This window comes from Ovis aries, chromosome 13 (genome assembly GCF_016772045.2).
Source record: "Ovis aries strain OAR_USU_Benz2616 breed Rambouillet chromosome 13, ARS-UI_Ramb_v3.0, whole genome shotgun sequence".
In the NCBI taxonomy this organism is placed as follows: domain Eukaryota; kingdom Metazoa; phylum Chordata; class Mammalia; order Artiodactyla; family Bovidae; genus Ovis; species Ovis aries.
In genome coordinates this window covers 15900657-15917710 of record NC_056066.1, presented here as the reverse complement: position 1 = coordinate 15917710, position 17054 = coordinate 15900657, and the positions used below count along the sequence as shown (strand labels likewise).

At 44.5% G+C, this 17054-nt stretch overlaps 1 protein-coding gene across 1 annotated transcript in view; it reads right to left on the bottom strand.

Annotated features, from left to right (window-relative positions):
• Positions 1 to 913: 913 nt before the first annotated feature.
• Positions 914 to 17054, bottom strand: part of PROSER2 (proline and serine rich 2) — a 43541-nt gene continuing 27400 nt past the window's right edge. Inside the window, exons 3-4 of the mRNA XM_004014184.5 lie at positions 5733 to 5985; positions 914 to 4097 (exon numbers count right to left, since the gene is read on the bottom strand). Of these exons, the coding sequence (XP_004014233.3) occupies positions 3124 to 4097; positions 5733 to 5985 (1227 nt within the window). The 3' untranslated portion in view covers positions 914 to 3123. The remainder of the gene's footprint in view (positions 4098 to 5732; positions 5986 to 17054) is intronic.

The window sequence follows — 17054 nt, the reverse complement described above, 5'->3', positions numbered from 1 at the left end:
TATCAGTTCCGTGAAACTCTTGGGGAGCCTACATTGGAGGCCACCCAATAGGAACTCTGCGTGAAGAAACCTGTTGAAGTCAGTTTGAAGTCAGCTTGTTGGGGGAAGGGGGAGGGGGAGGGGGAGAGAGAGCAAGAACGCAGCAGCTCCAGCTAAGCCCTCTGGTCTTGAGAGACTTGAGACATGGGAGGGATACCTCCACCTCTGCCTTTCCTCCACAAGTCTTATAAGAGGGGAATGACCCTGGGCAGACAAAAGCAAAGATCAACATTTCCACCAAATTTGTGAAGATAAGCCATGCACACTAGCCAATAGAGCTGGAGGAGGTGGAGGACGCTGGACTCTTACCCTGGAAACTGCAGGGTATTACCCTTTGCAGATGACTCTGGTTTGCCAGTTTGAACATACCTGCCCAAAAGCAGAGAATCCCCCCTTCCCCCACTCCCTGCTTTTAAGTATTAACTTAAAGAGTTTCATCTTTATCTTAATGGGGACTAAAATGGGGGTTGATTTACAAGCATCAGTTGAAAAAAAACTGAGCACTTAGGATTCATATTTCCTTTTTGTTACAAGTTTGCTTTGAAATATGGTCCTTAAAATTCCCTTGAAGATGATCCTTTAAGGATGTCCTATCACAGAGTTATGGGAAGGAAACAAATGCCCCTCAGAAAACGAATTGTTTTTGTTAAGGTGATACATACAAATACAAGTTAGTTCATTAGTGGCTAAAATTTGAGCCTTGTACAAGATATACGGCTTTAATTGCTAGGCTTTTGGGCACGAAGTGGCCAGAGTAAGTCAGTATAATTATGAATAAGTAGATAGAAAACATTATGAATAGACAGAAGGAAAGAATATAACCATTTAAAAGAAAATATCTGAGAATAAGGGTAAAATGCAAAAACAAAGTTGCTTATACTTAAGAGACATCTCTAAATTTATTTTCAAAAATATCATTATGAGAACAAATATACTAACATACAGTTAAGTTTTAATCACAATGAAGTCATAGGACAAGAGAAAAAGAATCATCAAATATAAGAGATTTAAAAACTGTAAGCCATTTAAAAATACTGTGTGACATGGCATCTCGCTTTATAAAAAGGAAATAACAGCCCCCAAGAATCCTTTAAACAAATCCAACATAAACAGAAGCAAAATAAAAACTATTTTTAAAAACCTGTAAAATCAAAGCACCTATTTAAATTAAGACCACTGAGAATCTATGAGATTATTTCGGGAGGACAAGAGCTAGGCGAGTCACTAAATACTGTCATTCTAAGGAAAACATTACAATCATTTTATGTAACTTACAAGGCAAATTGATACTATGAAAAACACCCTTCACAGCACATTTAGCTGTTTGAGTTTAAATAATACTCAACAGGAAAGAAACAGATTCTGTGACAGTGGCTGAGACATACAACAAAAGAGTGTGACTTTCAAGTGTGGGCCTTCCTGGTCTATTTTTAGAGGTTTTAGACTCCAGCCTGAAATAGTTTGATAATAAAGCTGGTGGTTACAACTCAGCATGGGAGATACTGTATGGGAGAAATCCAGTTTCATGCTGCGTAACCTAGTTTGCTGCTTTTTCCCTTTTAAATTAATCCTGAGATCTTGCCCATGGAACATGGGGGCTGTTAAGACTCTTGTTTCCTTCTGTTTACCAGCCACCTTGGAACATGCAAAACTAAAATTAGGTGATACATGACATCTTTAAAAGTGTACTTCATACACACACAAAAAGTATATTTTACTAAAAAAAAAAAAACTTTTAGTAAAAAATGAACTCTCATGCCTATTAGGAAGCTTATTTGGATTATTACTTTAATTGGGAACAGAACACATTGTTGAAGAAAAAGCACTTTAGTTCACAGAAATGTTATGGAGATGTGTCCTTAAAAGACTTCTTGATTAGGAAGTAACAATTTCTGTGGCATCATCTCAACACTGAGATGGTTTGTGTATCAAAAGAATAGGAAGTGATTGAATCTTGCAGTTATGCAACAGGGTTTTAAGAAGTTAATATGTATGTAATAATGTGTGTGCATACCACCTATATCTGTATATGCTGCTAAGTCGCAGTGTGACCCCATAGACGGCAGCCCACCAGGCTCCCCCATCCCTGGGATTCTCCAGGCAAGAACACTGGAGTGGGTTGCCATTTCCTTTTCCAATGCATGAAAGTGAAAAGTGAAAGGGAAGTCGCTCGGTCGTGTCCAACTCTTCGAGACCCCATGGACCGCAGCCTACCAGGCTCCTCTGTCCATGGGGTTTTCCAGGCAAGAGTACTGGAGTGGGGTGCCATCACCTTCTCTGATATCTGTATATATGTCCCTATAAACATACATTATATACGTGTATATACACAATACATGATCATACACATATCTCCCAGTAACAAAGGCTCTGTACTTTGATAAGACTTTCTTAAAATTACCCCCTTTTCCAAACTGAACCCTTACATTCCATTCTCATAACTCAACATTACAGCAAATCATACTCTAAAGGCTTTAATTTTCAACTAAAAGAAAAAAACCTGGGCAAACCAAATTTTATCAGGAAACAAAGGCATATCTCAGGCTAACATACTTTCACCTTTAAAAAACTAACAAAAGACCAAAACAGTACTTTAAGACACTATGAAAATTGAACAAGCACTTCTTTATTTTCTTGAAAAGAAGGGGAAGTTCCCTTTCTTAGGGAAACGAGTATAAGATCTACACTGGCTTTCCTCTCATGCATTCGAGGATTAAAGGTTAGATCAGAGTCTCAACAACAGCAAAAAAAAAAAAAAATCAGACCCAAATCCCCTTCCTCCTAGATCCAAAAAACATACGGCATTTACAAATCATAGAAACCTGTAGGTTTTCAAGGTTATTCTCTGAGCTCTTGGAAAAGGGAAGACAAGTTGTGGTGCGGGCCCTCTCACATGGAAGGATGTCCCAGCTCGGATGCAGAATGGAGGGGGTCAGCTCGTCTACTGACTCCCAGGCCTTCATCTCTAGTCGTCAACCGGGTACCCAGTTGGGGCTTTGCAGCTGCGCTGCGCGCATGTGCACATCCATTTTTGGCTCTGCGCAACAGACCACCCTGCCTTCCGCGGCGCCTGCTCGCGCTCCATCATAAGTTCTCCTTCAGGAGGCCGAGCTTCCGCAGGGCCTCCCGGCGGGCCTCCTCCGTGGAGCCCCGGCCCGAGAACTGGACAGTGATGCCTTGGGGTCTGAACCCTACAGCCCTGGGGAGCGAGCCTGACCGCTTCCTGGCCGCCTGGCCGCAGTCCGGCTGCTGGGGTGCAAGTCTGCTGGGGAGGGCCGGGTCCGGACGGAAGGTCACCGTCTTCCCGGTGGAGACGAAGGGCCCGGCCTGGCTCCTGAGGACGTCGTGGATGCTCTGGAAGCCGTTGGCTAGCGGCAGGGGCTGTTCTGTCTGCACGCCTCTGGACTGCTGGGCGCCGCGGGCCCCTTCTCGCGTGGGGACAGCCTCCTGGGCCAGGCTTGGCTGGCTCTGCTCGGGAGAGATGCTTCTCTGCTCAGTGGGCTCGCCTCTCTGGGCCCGGTCCTCCGTCTCCCCCAAGGAGAGGAAGGAGACGCCGTTGATATTGGCCAGGACCTGGGCTTTGCGCTCCTGCACGTTGACTGCGGCCTTGGAGATGGTCTTATTGAAGTCCTTCCCCGCGCTGTTGGTCACGCTGATGTTGCTCGGGAAGCGGTGGATCTTAGGCGCTGGTTGGGCCGCGTGTCGGTGCCATGGTGAGTGGTCTCCGTGTCGAGGGGCCAGAGAAGCCAGCGTCCTCCATTCTGCAGGCCTGCCCTCTTTGGACGGAGATGTGGGCGAAAGCCCTTCATTCCCTGCCAGCTTCTCAGATATCTTCTGGGCGATGACGAGCGGAGTGGGGACCGAGCGGGTCAGTTTGGGGTGCTCTGCGGGAGGAGTGGGGGGCTCTCTCCTGGGGTGGGCCAGAGCTGCTGCAGGTGAGGCAGGTGGGGAAGATGGCAGGGCCTCAGGCCCTGGGGGGTCTGATGGGGGAGACTTCTCTGCATCCTCTTTTTTGGGTTCAAGGTCAGGGGCGGCTTCCTTTCCAAAAGGGACAGCCCCTGAAAAGTAGCGAGAATCCTCATAAGCTACGGCCATATGTAGAAATAAATGCATCACCTTTCCTTTCCACTGACTTTACAAAGGTCTCAAGGGATGTAATACCAGTTTTAACAGTACCTCCTGTACTAAACTCCTTCTACGGCCCCTGAACTAGAGAAAGAGAAGGTAGTATGATTCTCAGAATCACGGGATAAAAGAAGTACAAGCCAGAAGCAGTCAGTACCTGGGACGCACAGGAGCCATCATCCTGAGACATGTACCAGGAGGAAACCACACCTTAGGTTATAGGAGATTTTTACAAAGGGGAAGGAGGTGGGGTAGTTTGTGGTACCCACCAACCCCTCCCTCAGATCCTCTAGGTAAAGGATAGTTGGATGTGTCCCTCTCCTCCAGAAATAGAAATGTTTCTGGACAGCCTCTGATAGAGGTTACTATGCCAACCTGTGAACCTTTACTATTAATATAGTCTAACATGCCTGATCATAGATCACCTAACACTTTTCTGCACTTATATCTGCTGCAAAATTGGGAACCATGTATTTATCTTTGTATCCTCAGAATCTCACACAATGCCTGCCACCAAATGGGTACTTAAAATTGTGATGAAAACATCATGTTAGAGAATTGATGGTCAAATGCCTTACATTCAAAATGTGTTTTCCTTAGCACAATTATACGATCTGACATGTTTTAAAGATCAGCTGGTTCAAATTTATCTTAGGAATTATTCTTCAGAGAAGTATGATAAAAACGGGAAATTCATATTTAAGTCTCTTCTTTGAAAATTGAGCCCCATATTTGGAACATAAAACCAATAGTATGTGAAATTCTGTGTCATACACAGCATTGCTTACAAAAAATAAAGGTGTGGGAGGGATATATTTCTAGAGGCATGTGACAAGTGGCAATATTTGCAGACAGCAGGGTAAAGATATTTTCCCTCCTGTTTTCCCCTCATCTTTCTTCAGTCCTTAACCCCCTGCCCACATTTCAATATTCTTTCCAACCAGCAAAAAAAAAAAAAAAAAAAAATAGACGAAAGTTTTCTCCTTGCCCATGCATGCCCCTCAGTTTCTGTCACAGGACTCAAGGGACAAAAAGCAGAGCTTTCCTCTAATGCCACCCTGAGTCAAGCAAAATAGATACTGAGCTGAATTTTTGTTCTGATCGATTTTGTTTTCCTGAACCAGTTGACTTTTCAGTTCAAATACTCCCACCTTGGAATAGGGGTATAATCTTACACATGAGTGGAGATTAAACCTCAAGGGCTAAAGTACTAGTCTTCTGTATGTTTTCTTTGTAGAATGGAATTGTTACCTGAAGCCATTTCCAGTTCCCTTTCTTTCTTTTATCCACACATGCAATCTGCTTGTTCAACCGATTGGTCTCATTCTTTATTCTCATCCCGTTGGAATTTCCCTTCCTGTGTTGTCATTCTAATATGCCATGAAAATATCTATTTGGTTGGTCAGTCAAACTACAGAGAGGATGCTTCCCCCCTACAAAAAATTTGATCAGCCCCACAAGCTTCACAAGCTTCCGTACAGGCTAGAAACGCAGAGACCACGAGAAGAAGGAGGGCCTCTGTGGCTGGCACCACACAAGGAGCCATGTCAGGGTGCTCCTGTCCTCACCTGTGGTCTCCTTCACCTCCTCAAGGCTCTCAGGCTCCCCGGCTCCAGGGCCCGGCTGCACCAAGTCCACGACATCCTCTGGCTGGGAGGGAGCGGAAGTGCTCTCTCCCAGAGGCCTCAGAGAGCTCCACTGGGTGTCACTGGCACACAGGACCTGCTCCTCAAAGTCATCTTCCAGGGAATCAATTGTCTCTTCAAAAAACAGGAGGACGTCCTTTTCCTCGTGTGTGAGGTACCTCAGGCTCTCATCATCCTGTACAAAAGGTTTGGGCATGAGGAATGAGATAAGCCAACAGTGGCTTCACAGAAGGGGACCCACAACAACACAGAGATCAATACAGAGCCCAGGATGGAAATCATGGACCCTCCAATTTCCCACCTGGGGAGAGTGTACTACCCAGGTAACCGCTCCGGCACACCTCTGCCTGTGTGTCCCTCACCATTAGACCTGCATGAAAAAGGAGGTTGTCCCAAAGGTGTGGCAAATTATGGATCTTAGACAGTTTTGTTCCTTGTGAGTCAACGACAAGAAAGCAATTCTTCAATACCTCCAGAAGAGGCCTTTTCAACTCACCGCTAACAGATAACACATGGTTTCCCCTTAGTAACAGTGGGGGGATCTCTGGTTAAAGACGGTGGAGTGAACTTATATATTTATCTCATCTCCCTCCAGAAACCTTACTAAAACAAAAATGGGCTTTATTTTTTTTAAAATACAAGTCACAAAGACAACTGTAATAGGAAAAGAGGTGACAGCAATATCTGGGAAGATAGACAGCAGAAAGAAAAGTGGGAACTGACGCAAAAGACCCAAGAAAAGTGAATTTTGGTCAGCATCTGGGGGCAGGGGCAGAAACCAACTTCCTGTGGTCTGGGGCTCAGACTTCACAGGGGTCAGCACAGTGTGGGGGTGCTGGGAGGTTCTGGAAGTCTGGCTAAGATGACACTGAAAAGAGCAGAACTGGATGAGAGGCTCTTTCAGAAGCAACTAGGTCACCCAGGCAGAAAACTAGACGTTTATTCTTAAAGAAGGTAAAGGAGGGATCAGAAGGGGTAGGGGCATCAAGCTGAGTTTACGGTGAAGAATCACACTGATAAAGGGGAGTCAGGGAATCAAACTGACCCTCTCTGGACAGAGGACCTTCTCTGGGGAACTGAATGATCCAAGTGCCAAGAGGCTCCAAAAGATCACTCTACCAGTGAAGTCACAGTCAACCACCCCAGCACAGAATATTTATAATCAGTTTAATATCTCACTCTAAAGCATGTGCATATAGCTAATGATCACCAAGCAGGCTAGAAAAACCTTTAAGGAGAAAGACACATCAAAATAAGAAGGGAAAAAAGGCAACTTACAAGAAATAAACCATGCGGAATACTGAAAATTCCAAGATCATGAACATTCTCAGAGAGATCAGAGGAGAGACCGAATCCATAAACTAGAATCTGATGCTACTTTAAAAAACTAGAAGAAAAGAGCTCTTAGATATTAAAATGACAGGAAAAAAAAAAAAGCCTAGAAATAAACTAGAGTAACTGGAATAGCACAACAAAAAAAGTAAAAAAAAAAAAAAAAAAACACACACATTTTTTAAAGCAGAAAATTAGAGAATATGTGTGGGAGGGCCAACAACTGGCTAAGAATTCCAGAAACAGGAATCAGGAAAAACAGAGGGGGGAAATGATCAAAGTAAACAGGCAAGATAATTCCAGGAAATGCCCTTAAACAGAAGGATGCAAGTTTCCAGATCAAAGGGTTGGGAGAACGACCTGATAAACAATAAACCAGTGCTACACCAGGCCCATCCCTTGAAGTTTCAGCCACGGGAGATCAGTTATAAAGTTATAATTAAAATGGTATTTTATCAGTGTACAAAGAGAGAGGAAGACGAATGAACAGAAAAGAGAACCTGGAACAGCCTGACCCACGCACTGTCACCTGATTTACAACCAAGGAGGCTGCAGTGGGAAAACACTGATCTTTTCAGGCAGTTGTGCTGCAAACAGTGAATCGTGAACTCACACCATACACAGAAGCTCATTCTGATGCACTGTAATGGGCCTTCAATCTGTTTTAACAGACCCTCCAGGTAATACTGATGCACTAACATTTGATATGCATTGATCTGGTTTATTTTCTCTCAATAATATCTTGTAGTTTCGAGTGAACAGATTTTACAGTTTTTGTTATTTCTCTTCTTAGGTATTTGATGTTTTGTGATGCTGTTAGAAATGGCATCACTTTAAACATATTTTTATTTATTTATTTGGCTGCACTGGGTCTTTGCTGCAGCATGTGGGACCTACTTCCCTGATGAGGGATCGAACCTGGGCCCCCTGTGCTGGGAACGGGAATCTTAGCCACTGGACCACTGGATTGCTCAGATATGGCATCACCTTTTAATGTCTTCTAATTGTTGCTGGTCTGTAGAAATACAAGATATACTGACCTTGAAATAAGTAAATTTAACAAACTTGCTGCACAACACTAAGTTTATCTGTAGGTTCTCTTCAGTACTCTGCATATACAGTGGTGTCTGTAAATGAAAGACTTTTATTTCCTCCTTTCCATTCCTCATGCCTTTCATTTTTTTCATTTTGCCTTATTCTACCACCAGGGTCCTCCAGTTAGCTGAACAGGAGTGGCATTTTTGTCTTTTGCCCAATATTAGGGAGAACATTTTCCACATTTCACCATTAAGCATAGTGTTTGTTGTAGGTTTTTAAAAAAAAATGATATTCATCAGATTAAGAAAGCTCTCTTCCATTCCTAGTTTGCTAAGTGTGTTTTTCCTTAAAATAATGAATGGGTTTTAAACTCTGTCAAAGGCTTTTTCTTCCTTTGTTGCAGTGGTTCTCAGCTAGGAGTGATTTTACCCTGCATGGGTCACTGGCAATGTCCAGAGACAATTCTGGTGTCACAGTTTTCTCCTTAATTCTGTTAATGCACTGAAGTACAATGATTGATTTTCAACTATTACCAACCTTGCATTCTTGGAGTAAGCCCAACTTGGTTGTGAGTCTATCCTTTTTATACATCACTGAATGTGATTTGCTAATATTTTGTTTAGAATTTTTGCATGTATATTAACAGGACAGATAATTTTCATTGTCATCACATTTTGCATGTATTTCCTTTTTCAACGTTAAACTTAGAAAACAGTGTGCTCTAAGATTTTAGTTCACAGAGTATCTTTTTGCTCCACTTCTTTTACAAATATTTATTTATTTATTTGGCTGCACCGGGTCTTGGTTATGGCGCTCGGGATCTTCGATCTTCAGCGCAGCATGCAGGATCTTTAGCATCATGTGAGCTCTTAGTTGCGGCATGTGGGATCTGGTTTCCCGACTAGGGGTCAAACCTGGGCAGCCTGCATTGGGAGTGTGGAGTCTTAGCCACTGGACCACCAAGGAAGTCCCTTTGCTCTACTTCTTTTGAGGCTGAGTGGGGTTGGGGAAGGAACAGACTGATTTTAAGAGCAATTTTTTTTCCAGTTGAAATTGTAATAGTTTCATATTAACTAGATCTCTCTAAGTTTGTCAGCTTACATACCTAACAGGTATGTAGCCCCTTAAATGGAGAAGGCAATGGCACCCCATTCCAGTACTCTTGCCTGGAAAATCCCATGGACGGAGGAGCCTGGTAGGCCGCAGTCCATGGGGTCGCTAGGAGTCGGACATGACTGAGTGACTTCCCTTTCACTTTTCACTTTCATGCTTTGGGGAAAGAAATGGCAACCCACTTCAGTGTTCTTGCCTGGAGAATCCCAGGGATGGGGGAGCCTGATGGGCTGCCATCTATGGGGTCGCAGAGTCGGACACGACTGAAGCGACTCAGCAGCAGCAGCAGCAGCCCCTAAAAACTATTTTCCTTCTAATAAGAGCGTAGGTCTGAAGCACATTAGGAGAGTAGCAGGATACTATAGGGGAAAATGGGCACAATGCATTCCTTATTTAATACTTTTTATTAAGCACTGAACCAAAGAAGAGAGGAGCAGATTTTAAAAGAACCAGTGTAATATCTTAGAAGTCCTCTGTGTCTACAGAATATATGACTAATGGATTCACACTTTATTCTGAGAACTCCAGGATCTGGCCCTACCTGGCTTTTAAATGTCACTCCTACTTCTTTCCCCTTTCTACTCTATAAACGGAGAAGGCAATGGCACCCCATTCCAGTACTCTTGCCTGGAAAATCCCATGGACAGAGGAGCCTGGTAGGCCGTAGTCCATGGGGTCGCTGATAAACTTTTTTCTGTAAAGGGCCAGATAATAAACATTTTGGGCTTTGCAGTCTTAATGGTGGCAACTATTCCACTCTGTCAATGTGGTGTGAAAGCTGCATGAGATATGTAAATGAATGAGCTTAGCTTTGTTACAATAAAACTTTATTTACAAAAGCAGGCTGGGGGGCCAGATTTAGTCCGCAGGCTGGGGTTTGCTAATTCTTGCCCTATAATCAAATCAAATCACTTGCTATTTCCTGCACCTGTTTCTCTGTCAGCAATGCCCATGTCTACACAGCCACATCTACCTGTCCTTCCTGATCCAATTTAAATGACACCACACCTCCAGCCTACTCCCATAGCATCCACTGAATCATGCATTCAAATATTTGAGCATCTAGTAAGCATTGGGCCATGTAAATACAAGGGTGTAAATGATGTTCCTGCTGTCTGGTTTAGTCCCTTTAATGAGGGCTTCAGACAAGAAAATAAACACTTACTTTAGTGGGTAGAAAAGACTATGACAAAGTGACTATGGGGTGTTGGAGAAACACAGAATGGGCATCAATTCACACTTTTGGGACAAGGAGTCTGATATGGAAAAATTCTGGAGAAGAAATGATTGTCACTAATGTTGAAGAATTGGGTGAAAATTAAACAAAAAGAATCCAGGGATATGTATTTTGGAGAGATCCTGTTGGCCATAGTGTGGAAAACAGGAAAGAGTTCAGACAACTGAACACGGAAACAATTTAGACAAAAGTTAAAAGTCACCTAAAGAAGAGCCGTGGTGATGGGGAGAAGGAGAGAGAAGGAGATGGAGCTGAGGGATGTTTAACAGGAAGTATCAACTCTTTGTATAAAATTCTATTTTTTACTGTAGTTGTTCATCACCCATGCATTTCCCCTTTGCTAGACTTTACAGGAAAGACCCACATCTGAGGTATCCATGAACTCTGCACAGAGCTGTCACGTGTCCAGGAGGCAGGCACTGAGACCATGTGTCAGCTACCTCCTCACCATGTAGGTCTGTCCTGGTGCTTTGGCCACCAGACACAGAGCTTTCATAACAAATCCAGCAATGCTACTCAGTCTGTGATTTTTTTTTTAGATTTAGTGCATGTTGGTGGGATCATCTCGGTCACAACGTATGGCACAGAGCTTCCTGTCTCCTCTTTCCTGTCTGCCTCAGTCTTGCTGGATTATCGTGCATCCATCATTCAGCACATGCCACCCCTCATGACTCCCAGAGTCACCATAAGACATTTCCCATTTTTCTTCTCTCTATGCAAAGCCGACAAATTGCCAACATCTACTGGATCATAGAAAAAGCAAGAGAATTCCAGATAAAGTTCTGCTTCATTGACTACACTAAAGCCCTTGACTGTGTAGATCACAACAAACTGTGGAAAATTCTTAAAGAGATGGAAATACTAGACCACCTTACCTGCCTCCTGAGAAACCTGTATGCAGGTCAAGAAGCAACACTTAGAACATGGAACAATGGACTAGTTCAAAACTGGGAAAGGAGTACGTCAAGGCTGTATATTATCACCCTGCTTATTTAACTTATACACAGAGTACATCATGAGAAATGTTGGGCTGGATGAAGCACAAACTGGAGTCAAGATTGCTGGGAGGAATATCAATAACCTCAGATATGCAGATGACACCACCCTTATGGCAGAAAGTGAAGAGGAATTAACAGCCTCTTGATGAAGGTGAAAGGGGAGAGTGAAAAAAGATGGCTTAAAACTCAACATTCAAAAAACAAAGATCATGGCATCTGGTCCCATCACTTCATGGGAAATAGATGGGGAAACAATGGAAACAGTGACAGACTTTATTTTGGTGGACTCCAAAATCACTGCAGATGGTGACTGCAGCCATGAAATTAAAAGACGCTTACTCCTTGGAAGAAAAGCTATGACCAACCTAGATAGCATATTCAAAAGCAGAGACATTACTTTGCCAACAAAGGTCCGTCTAGTCAAGGCTATGGTTTTTCCAGTAGTCACAGATGGATGTGAGAGTTGGACCATAAAGAAAGCTGAGCGCCAAAGAATTGATACTTTTGAACAGTGGTGTTGGAGAAGACTCTTGAGAGTCCCTTGGACTGCAAGGAGATCGAACCAGTCAATCCTAAAGGAAATCAGTCCTGAATATTCATTGGAAGGACTGATACTGAAGCTCCAGTACTTTGGCCACCTAATGTGATGAGCTGACTCATTGGAAAAGACCCTGATGCTGGGAAGGATTTGAAGGCAGGAGGAGAAGAGATGACAGAGGATGAGATGGTTGGATGGCAGACTCAACGGACATGAGTTTGAGCAAGCTCCTGGAGATGGTGAAGAACAGGGAAGCCTGATGTGCTGCAGTCCATGGGGTTGCAAAGAGTTGGACATGACTGAGCAACTGAACATGCAAAGCAGTTCAGCTCAGTAATACAATAACAACAGAAAATGCTGCAAGTCTAAAAGGATTAGAGTTTTTAGCATGACGAAGGCTTCCCTGGTGGCTCTTTACCAGTTGGTACAGAATCTGCCTGCAATGCAGGAGACCCAGGTTCAGTCCCTGGGTTGGGAAAATCCCCTGGAGAAGGAAATGGCAACCCATTCCAGTATTCTTGCCTGGAGAATTCCATAGACAGAGGAGCCTGGTGGGCTATAGTCCATGGGGTTGCAAAGAATCAGACACGACTGAATCAGAGCAACGTTCACTTTTAGCATGACAGATGTCCCTCTAGTTAATAATTACAACCACCACCGATGTTGTTAGGGTGACATGAAAATGCTAACAACCAAGAACAAAGATAAACGTTAAGCCCAACTTTTCATTGAATCAAATGTCTTGGGAAATAAACTACTGCTCTCTACCCTCTTCCTCCTACTTTGACTTTCCCAACTCCGTGTTTCTATTCCCTGGACTTTGAGATAATCTACTTTGGGAGGTACCATGATTTCTGTTTGGTTGGACAGACAGTAGAATTAAATAGGGCAGCTGGGCTGGAAGAAACCATCAGCTTAAGACATGCCCATTTCACACATTAAGTGAGGAGCAGATGTGAGAATGGGGGGCTTGCCTGGTGGTCCAGTGGTTAAGACTCTAGGCTGCCAGTTCATGGGGCCTGGGTTCAATCCCTAGCCAAGGAAATTAGATCCCACTTGCTCTGCAGCGTGGCCGAAGATTTAAAACAAACAAACAAAAAAAGTAAGAATGGGTTATATAAACCTGGCACGTCTAATCCATCCTCAGAGCAAGGAGTCCCAACATCAGATTTCATTTGGAGAGTAAGCTTAGGAAGGGAAACTCCCATTCAACCATTTCATGTTGTGCAACAAACTGTGGGACTCAGGGGCTGAGAGAACCAACCCAGAGAGCATGCAACCCATCCAGCTCCCTCCCTGAAAGTGTGAAAACCGGCTGCAGAGGTACTGCTGTGACTTCCTAAGTGGCTGAAGTAGAGTGGCCAAGGCCAGAACTAGTTCTCTGCTTGCTTTCTGTTCTCTCTAGTCATTTCCCTTTCTAATCACATACTAATCCAAGACCTGTGCTTGGATGCCTGCTCTTCTTGTACATCTGATCCGGAGTTCCTCAAGCTAACGTTTCTGCCTCAGTGTTACTGCAAAACACGAGACATAAGTCATTTTTAATGGGGCAAGTCGGCAGTCGGAGCCCCTGGCCCTGGCAGTCTCAGATTCTTGCATCCTCCTCTGTCCAGCCTCTCTCACTCGAGTTAGAGTGTGAAGGGCGGGCTGGGTGACTTGTTCATGATCAGCCTGGCCTTGAGCCTTGACCAAGGGCCAAACACGCCGTGGACTCAGTCTGTTGACTAATTCCCCAAACAAGCCGCTGCCCTCCACATGACCCTGCACTCTGCGTGTACCCAGGAGAGTCAAGGAAGCAGAAACAGAGGGAAGCCCCAGTGCTGAGGGCCAGGGGTTCAGGGCCAGGAAAGGGGCAGATGGCAGGTGGCCGAGAGAGCTTCCGTCTGTGTCTCTGACCCCGGGAGATGCTGCTGCTGCCTCTCAGGCAGGGATGTTAAAGAAGACCTCAGCCTCGGGGAAGCCTGACAGGCAAGGCGGCAAGCACAGGCGCGTCTATGGAGCCAGGAAGTGGACGGGAGGCTGGCCAGGGCTGGGGGCAGCTGGAGGGCTGGGCAGTGACTGCTAGTGGGCTCGGGGTTTGTTTTGGATGATGAAGATGTTCTAATTTGGCCGTGATGATGGCTGCACATCTCTGTGAATCTACTAAAAACCACTGAATGGCATACTATAATGGGTGAGCCACAGGGTCTGTGAATTATATGTCAATACAGCTGTCATAATATGTTTAAGAAAAAAAATGCAAGGCAGTGGCCTGGACGCCCCACGAGAGGAGGGAAGAGAGCTGGCGTCCTGGTGGGGTGGCCCCTACTTGATCGCTGGTGCTATTGGACAGGAGACATGCTACCTCAGTCCCCGGAAAACGAAGCGGAGAGGGAATGAGGATAAAACACACAGCAGCTTTCTTGGAAAGGGTGAATGGGAGAGAATGTACGTTTGTCCCTATCATTTGGAAGGTGGTCGGCTGACAGAATTGTTTTTTGTTTAAACTCCCCTCCTGTCAATGGAGTTTTTATTTCTAAAATGTTTTCCCTCCTAATATTCATTTCCTTTTTTAAAAATTGGAGTATAGTTGCTTTACAGTGTTGTGTTAGTTTTCGTACAACAGTGTGAATCAGCCATATATCCCTTCCCTCTTGAGCCTCCCACGCACCCCCATCAATGAAGTTTTTAAAGTGCATATTTGGGCTGAGGAGTAAAGGGAAGTTCTTTATGGCTACAAGTCTCCAGATGCTAAAAGAGAAGCTAAAAGAACCGTCCAGAAAACCATCTCTCACCTGTGCTACCCTTCCCACCACACTGCCTGCGGGTGGGGTCTACAGGCCTCCCAGGGAAACACTGCTTTGCTTCAAGAACTGGGGAGTACAGACATTTCTACCCTAATCTGTGTACTGTGATGGTGAAGAAATAATTTCTAATGTATTCAAACCAGAAAATTCAAAATGCCAAATCTACTGCTGTAACTGTAACACACAAGTTCGAGTCTCCTAGGAGCAGGACAGATCCCGATCTCTGCGAGGTCTGCCCTCTCCAGCAAAGATGACAGCGCAGCGTCCCTCTGGTCCCCGCAGGGCTCCGAGGGGAACATACTCCTGGCCGGACGACAAACTCTTCCAGCGACTCCGACCAGCCATGATAACAGTCAGCAATCCTAGACATCCTTATGGGAATTCTGGGGTGGGACAGGAGATGTGTTTGTAGGGAAATGGGAGAGAGAATAAAACCTTTATATCGTTGAAGAAAAACGTCAAGAAGGTTTAAAACGCTCATACTAAAATAGCAGCAGCAGTGTTAGTCGCTCAGTCGTGTCCGACTCTTTGCAACCCCATGGGCTGTAGCACCCAGGCTCCTCTGTCCAGGGTATTCTCTAGGCAGGAATACTGAAGTGGGTTGCCATTTCCTCCTCCAGGAGATCTTCTGGACCCAGGGATTAAACCTGGGTCTTCGGCATTTCAGACAGATTCTTTACCGTCTGAGCCACCAGGGAAGCTCCCAAAACCCCACTTTAAAAAATCCTGAATTAATTCAGTTTTGAGGCTTCATTTCTACGTTCGACTTCTTTTATTTTTTTTATCTTTTGGCCACACTGCACAGCATATGGGATCTTAGTTCCTCAACCAGGGATCCATCCTGCACCCTCTGTGTTAGAAGGGTGGAGTCTTAACCACTAGACCATCTGGGAAATCCTGGGTTTTTTTCTTTTGTTTTGCTTTTCTTTTAAACAAAGAAATTGGGTTTAATGGCAGATTAAGACGGTGATAACTCCCTGTGAGGGAGGGGGTAAAAAATGAACCAGCAGAAATCATCTGTGTCATAAACCAAAAAGAAAGAAGGGGGATGGAAATTATGAATGTTGTTTTTGTTCAGTTGCTAAATCCTGTCTGACTCTTTGCGACCCCATGGACCACAGCACACCAGCCTTCCCTGACCTTCACTATCTCCCAGGGTTTGCTCAAACTCATGTCCATTGAGTTGGTGATGCCATCCAACCATCTCATCCTCTGTTGCCCCCTTCTCCTCCTGCCCTCAATGTTTCCCAGCATCAGGGTCTTTTCCATTGAGTCGGATCTTTGCATCAGGTGGCCAGAGTATTGGGGCTTCAGCATCAGTCCTTCCAGTGAATATTCAGAGTTTATTTCCTTTAGGATTGACTGGTTTGATCTCCTTGCTGTCCAAGGGTCTCAAGAGTCTTCTCCAGCACTACAATTATGAAATATTATGATGGCTAAAAAATTTCTTGAGATGAACCCAGATCTCTTAACCTCTACTCTCCGGGATTAGGCCACCTTGGGTGTTTGTTTTGGCAGAATCTGAGTTGATGCTCACATTTTCTTCCTATAGACACCAAAATGATCTCCCTGACACCTGAGTAAGGCTTTACTAATTTAAAAACCCAAGTTGATGGAGAGCCCCCACCCCCGACACATCAACTAGGAGCTGAAACTCAACATAGAGGCAGCAAGAAGAGAATAGGAATCAGTCTCTTCTGTGAATGCCACGCTTACTTTGGCAACCTCATAAGAAAGCCCATAAGTACATGTGGCCTTTCCCACGATTTCATCACAGGAGTTTAATTATGGTGATTTTTAACTAGTCCCCATTGTAATTTTTCACTATGGTTAACGTAAACCTGTACTTCTGGCCGGAAAGAGACACAAACAAGCCAGTGGGGGATGAGATATGTGTGCAGTTTTGATTACAGATCGAAAGAGTCATGGCTTTGAGGGCTGCCTTGAACTTCTCTGAACTGGCAATGTTATAAAGCGGTCCTGACCGATAACGGGAACGCCTTAAGTGCATGGCGTCATGTGTGAGACCCCACATCAGCTTGTCACACGTCCCAGAGCTCCACGCGGCTGTTGGGTCACCACACTGTCAGGTCCCAAAAAGATTAAAGTCGAATTTTATTCCATCACCTATCTGATCTGGTGTGTAGCAGGCATTTACTACATGTTTACTGAATTGACCTCTCATCAAAGCTATTTAGCTTT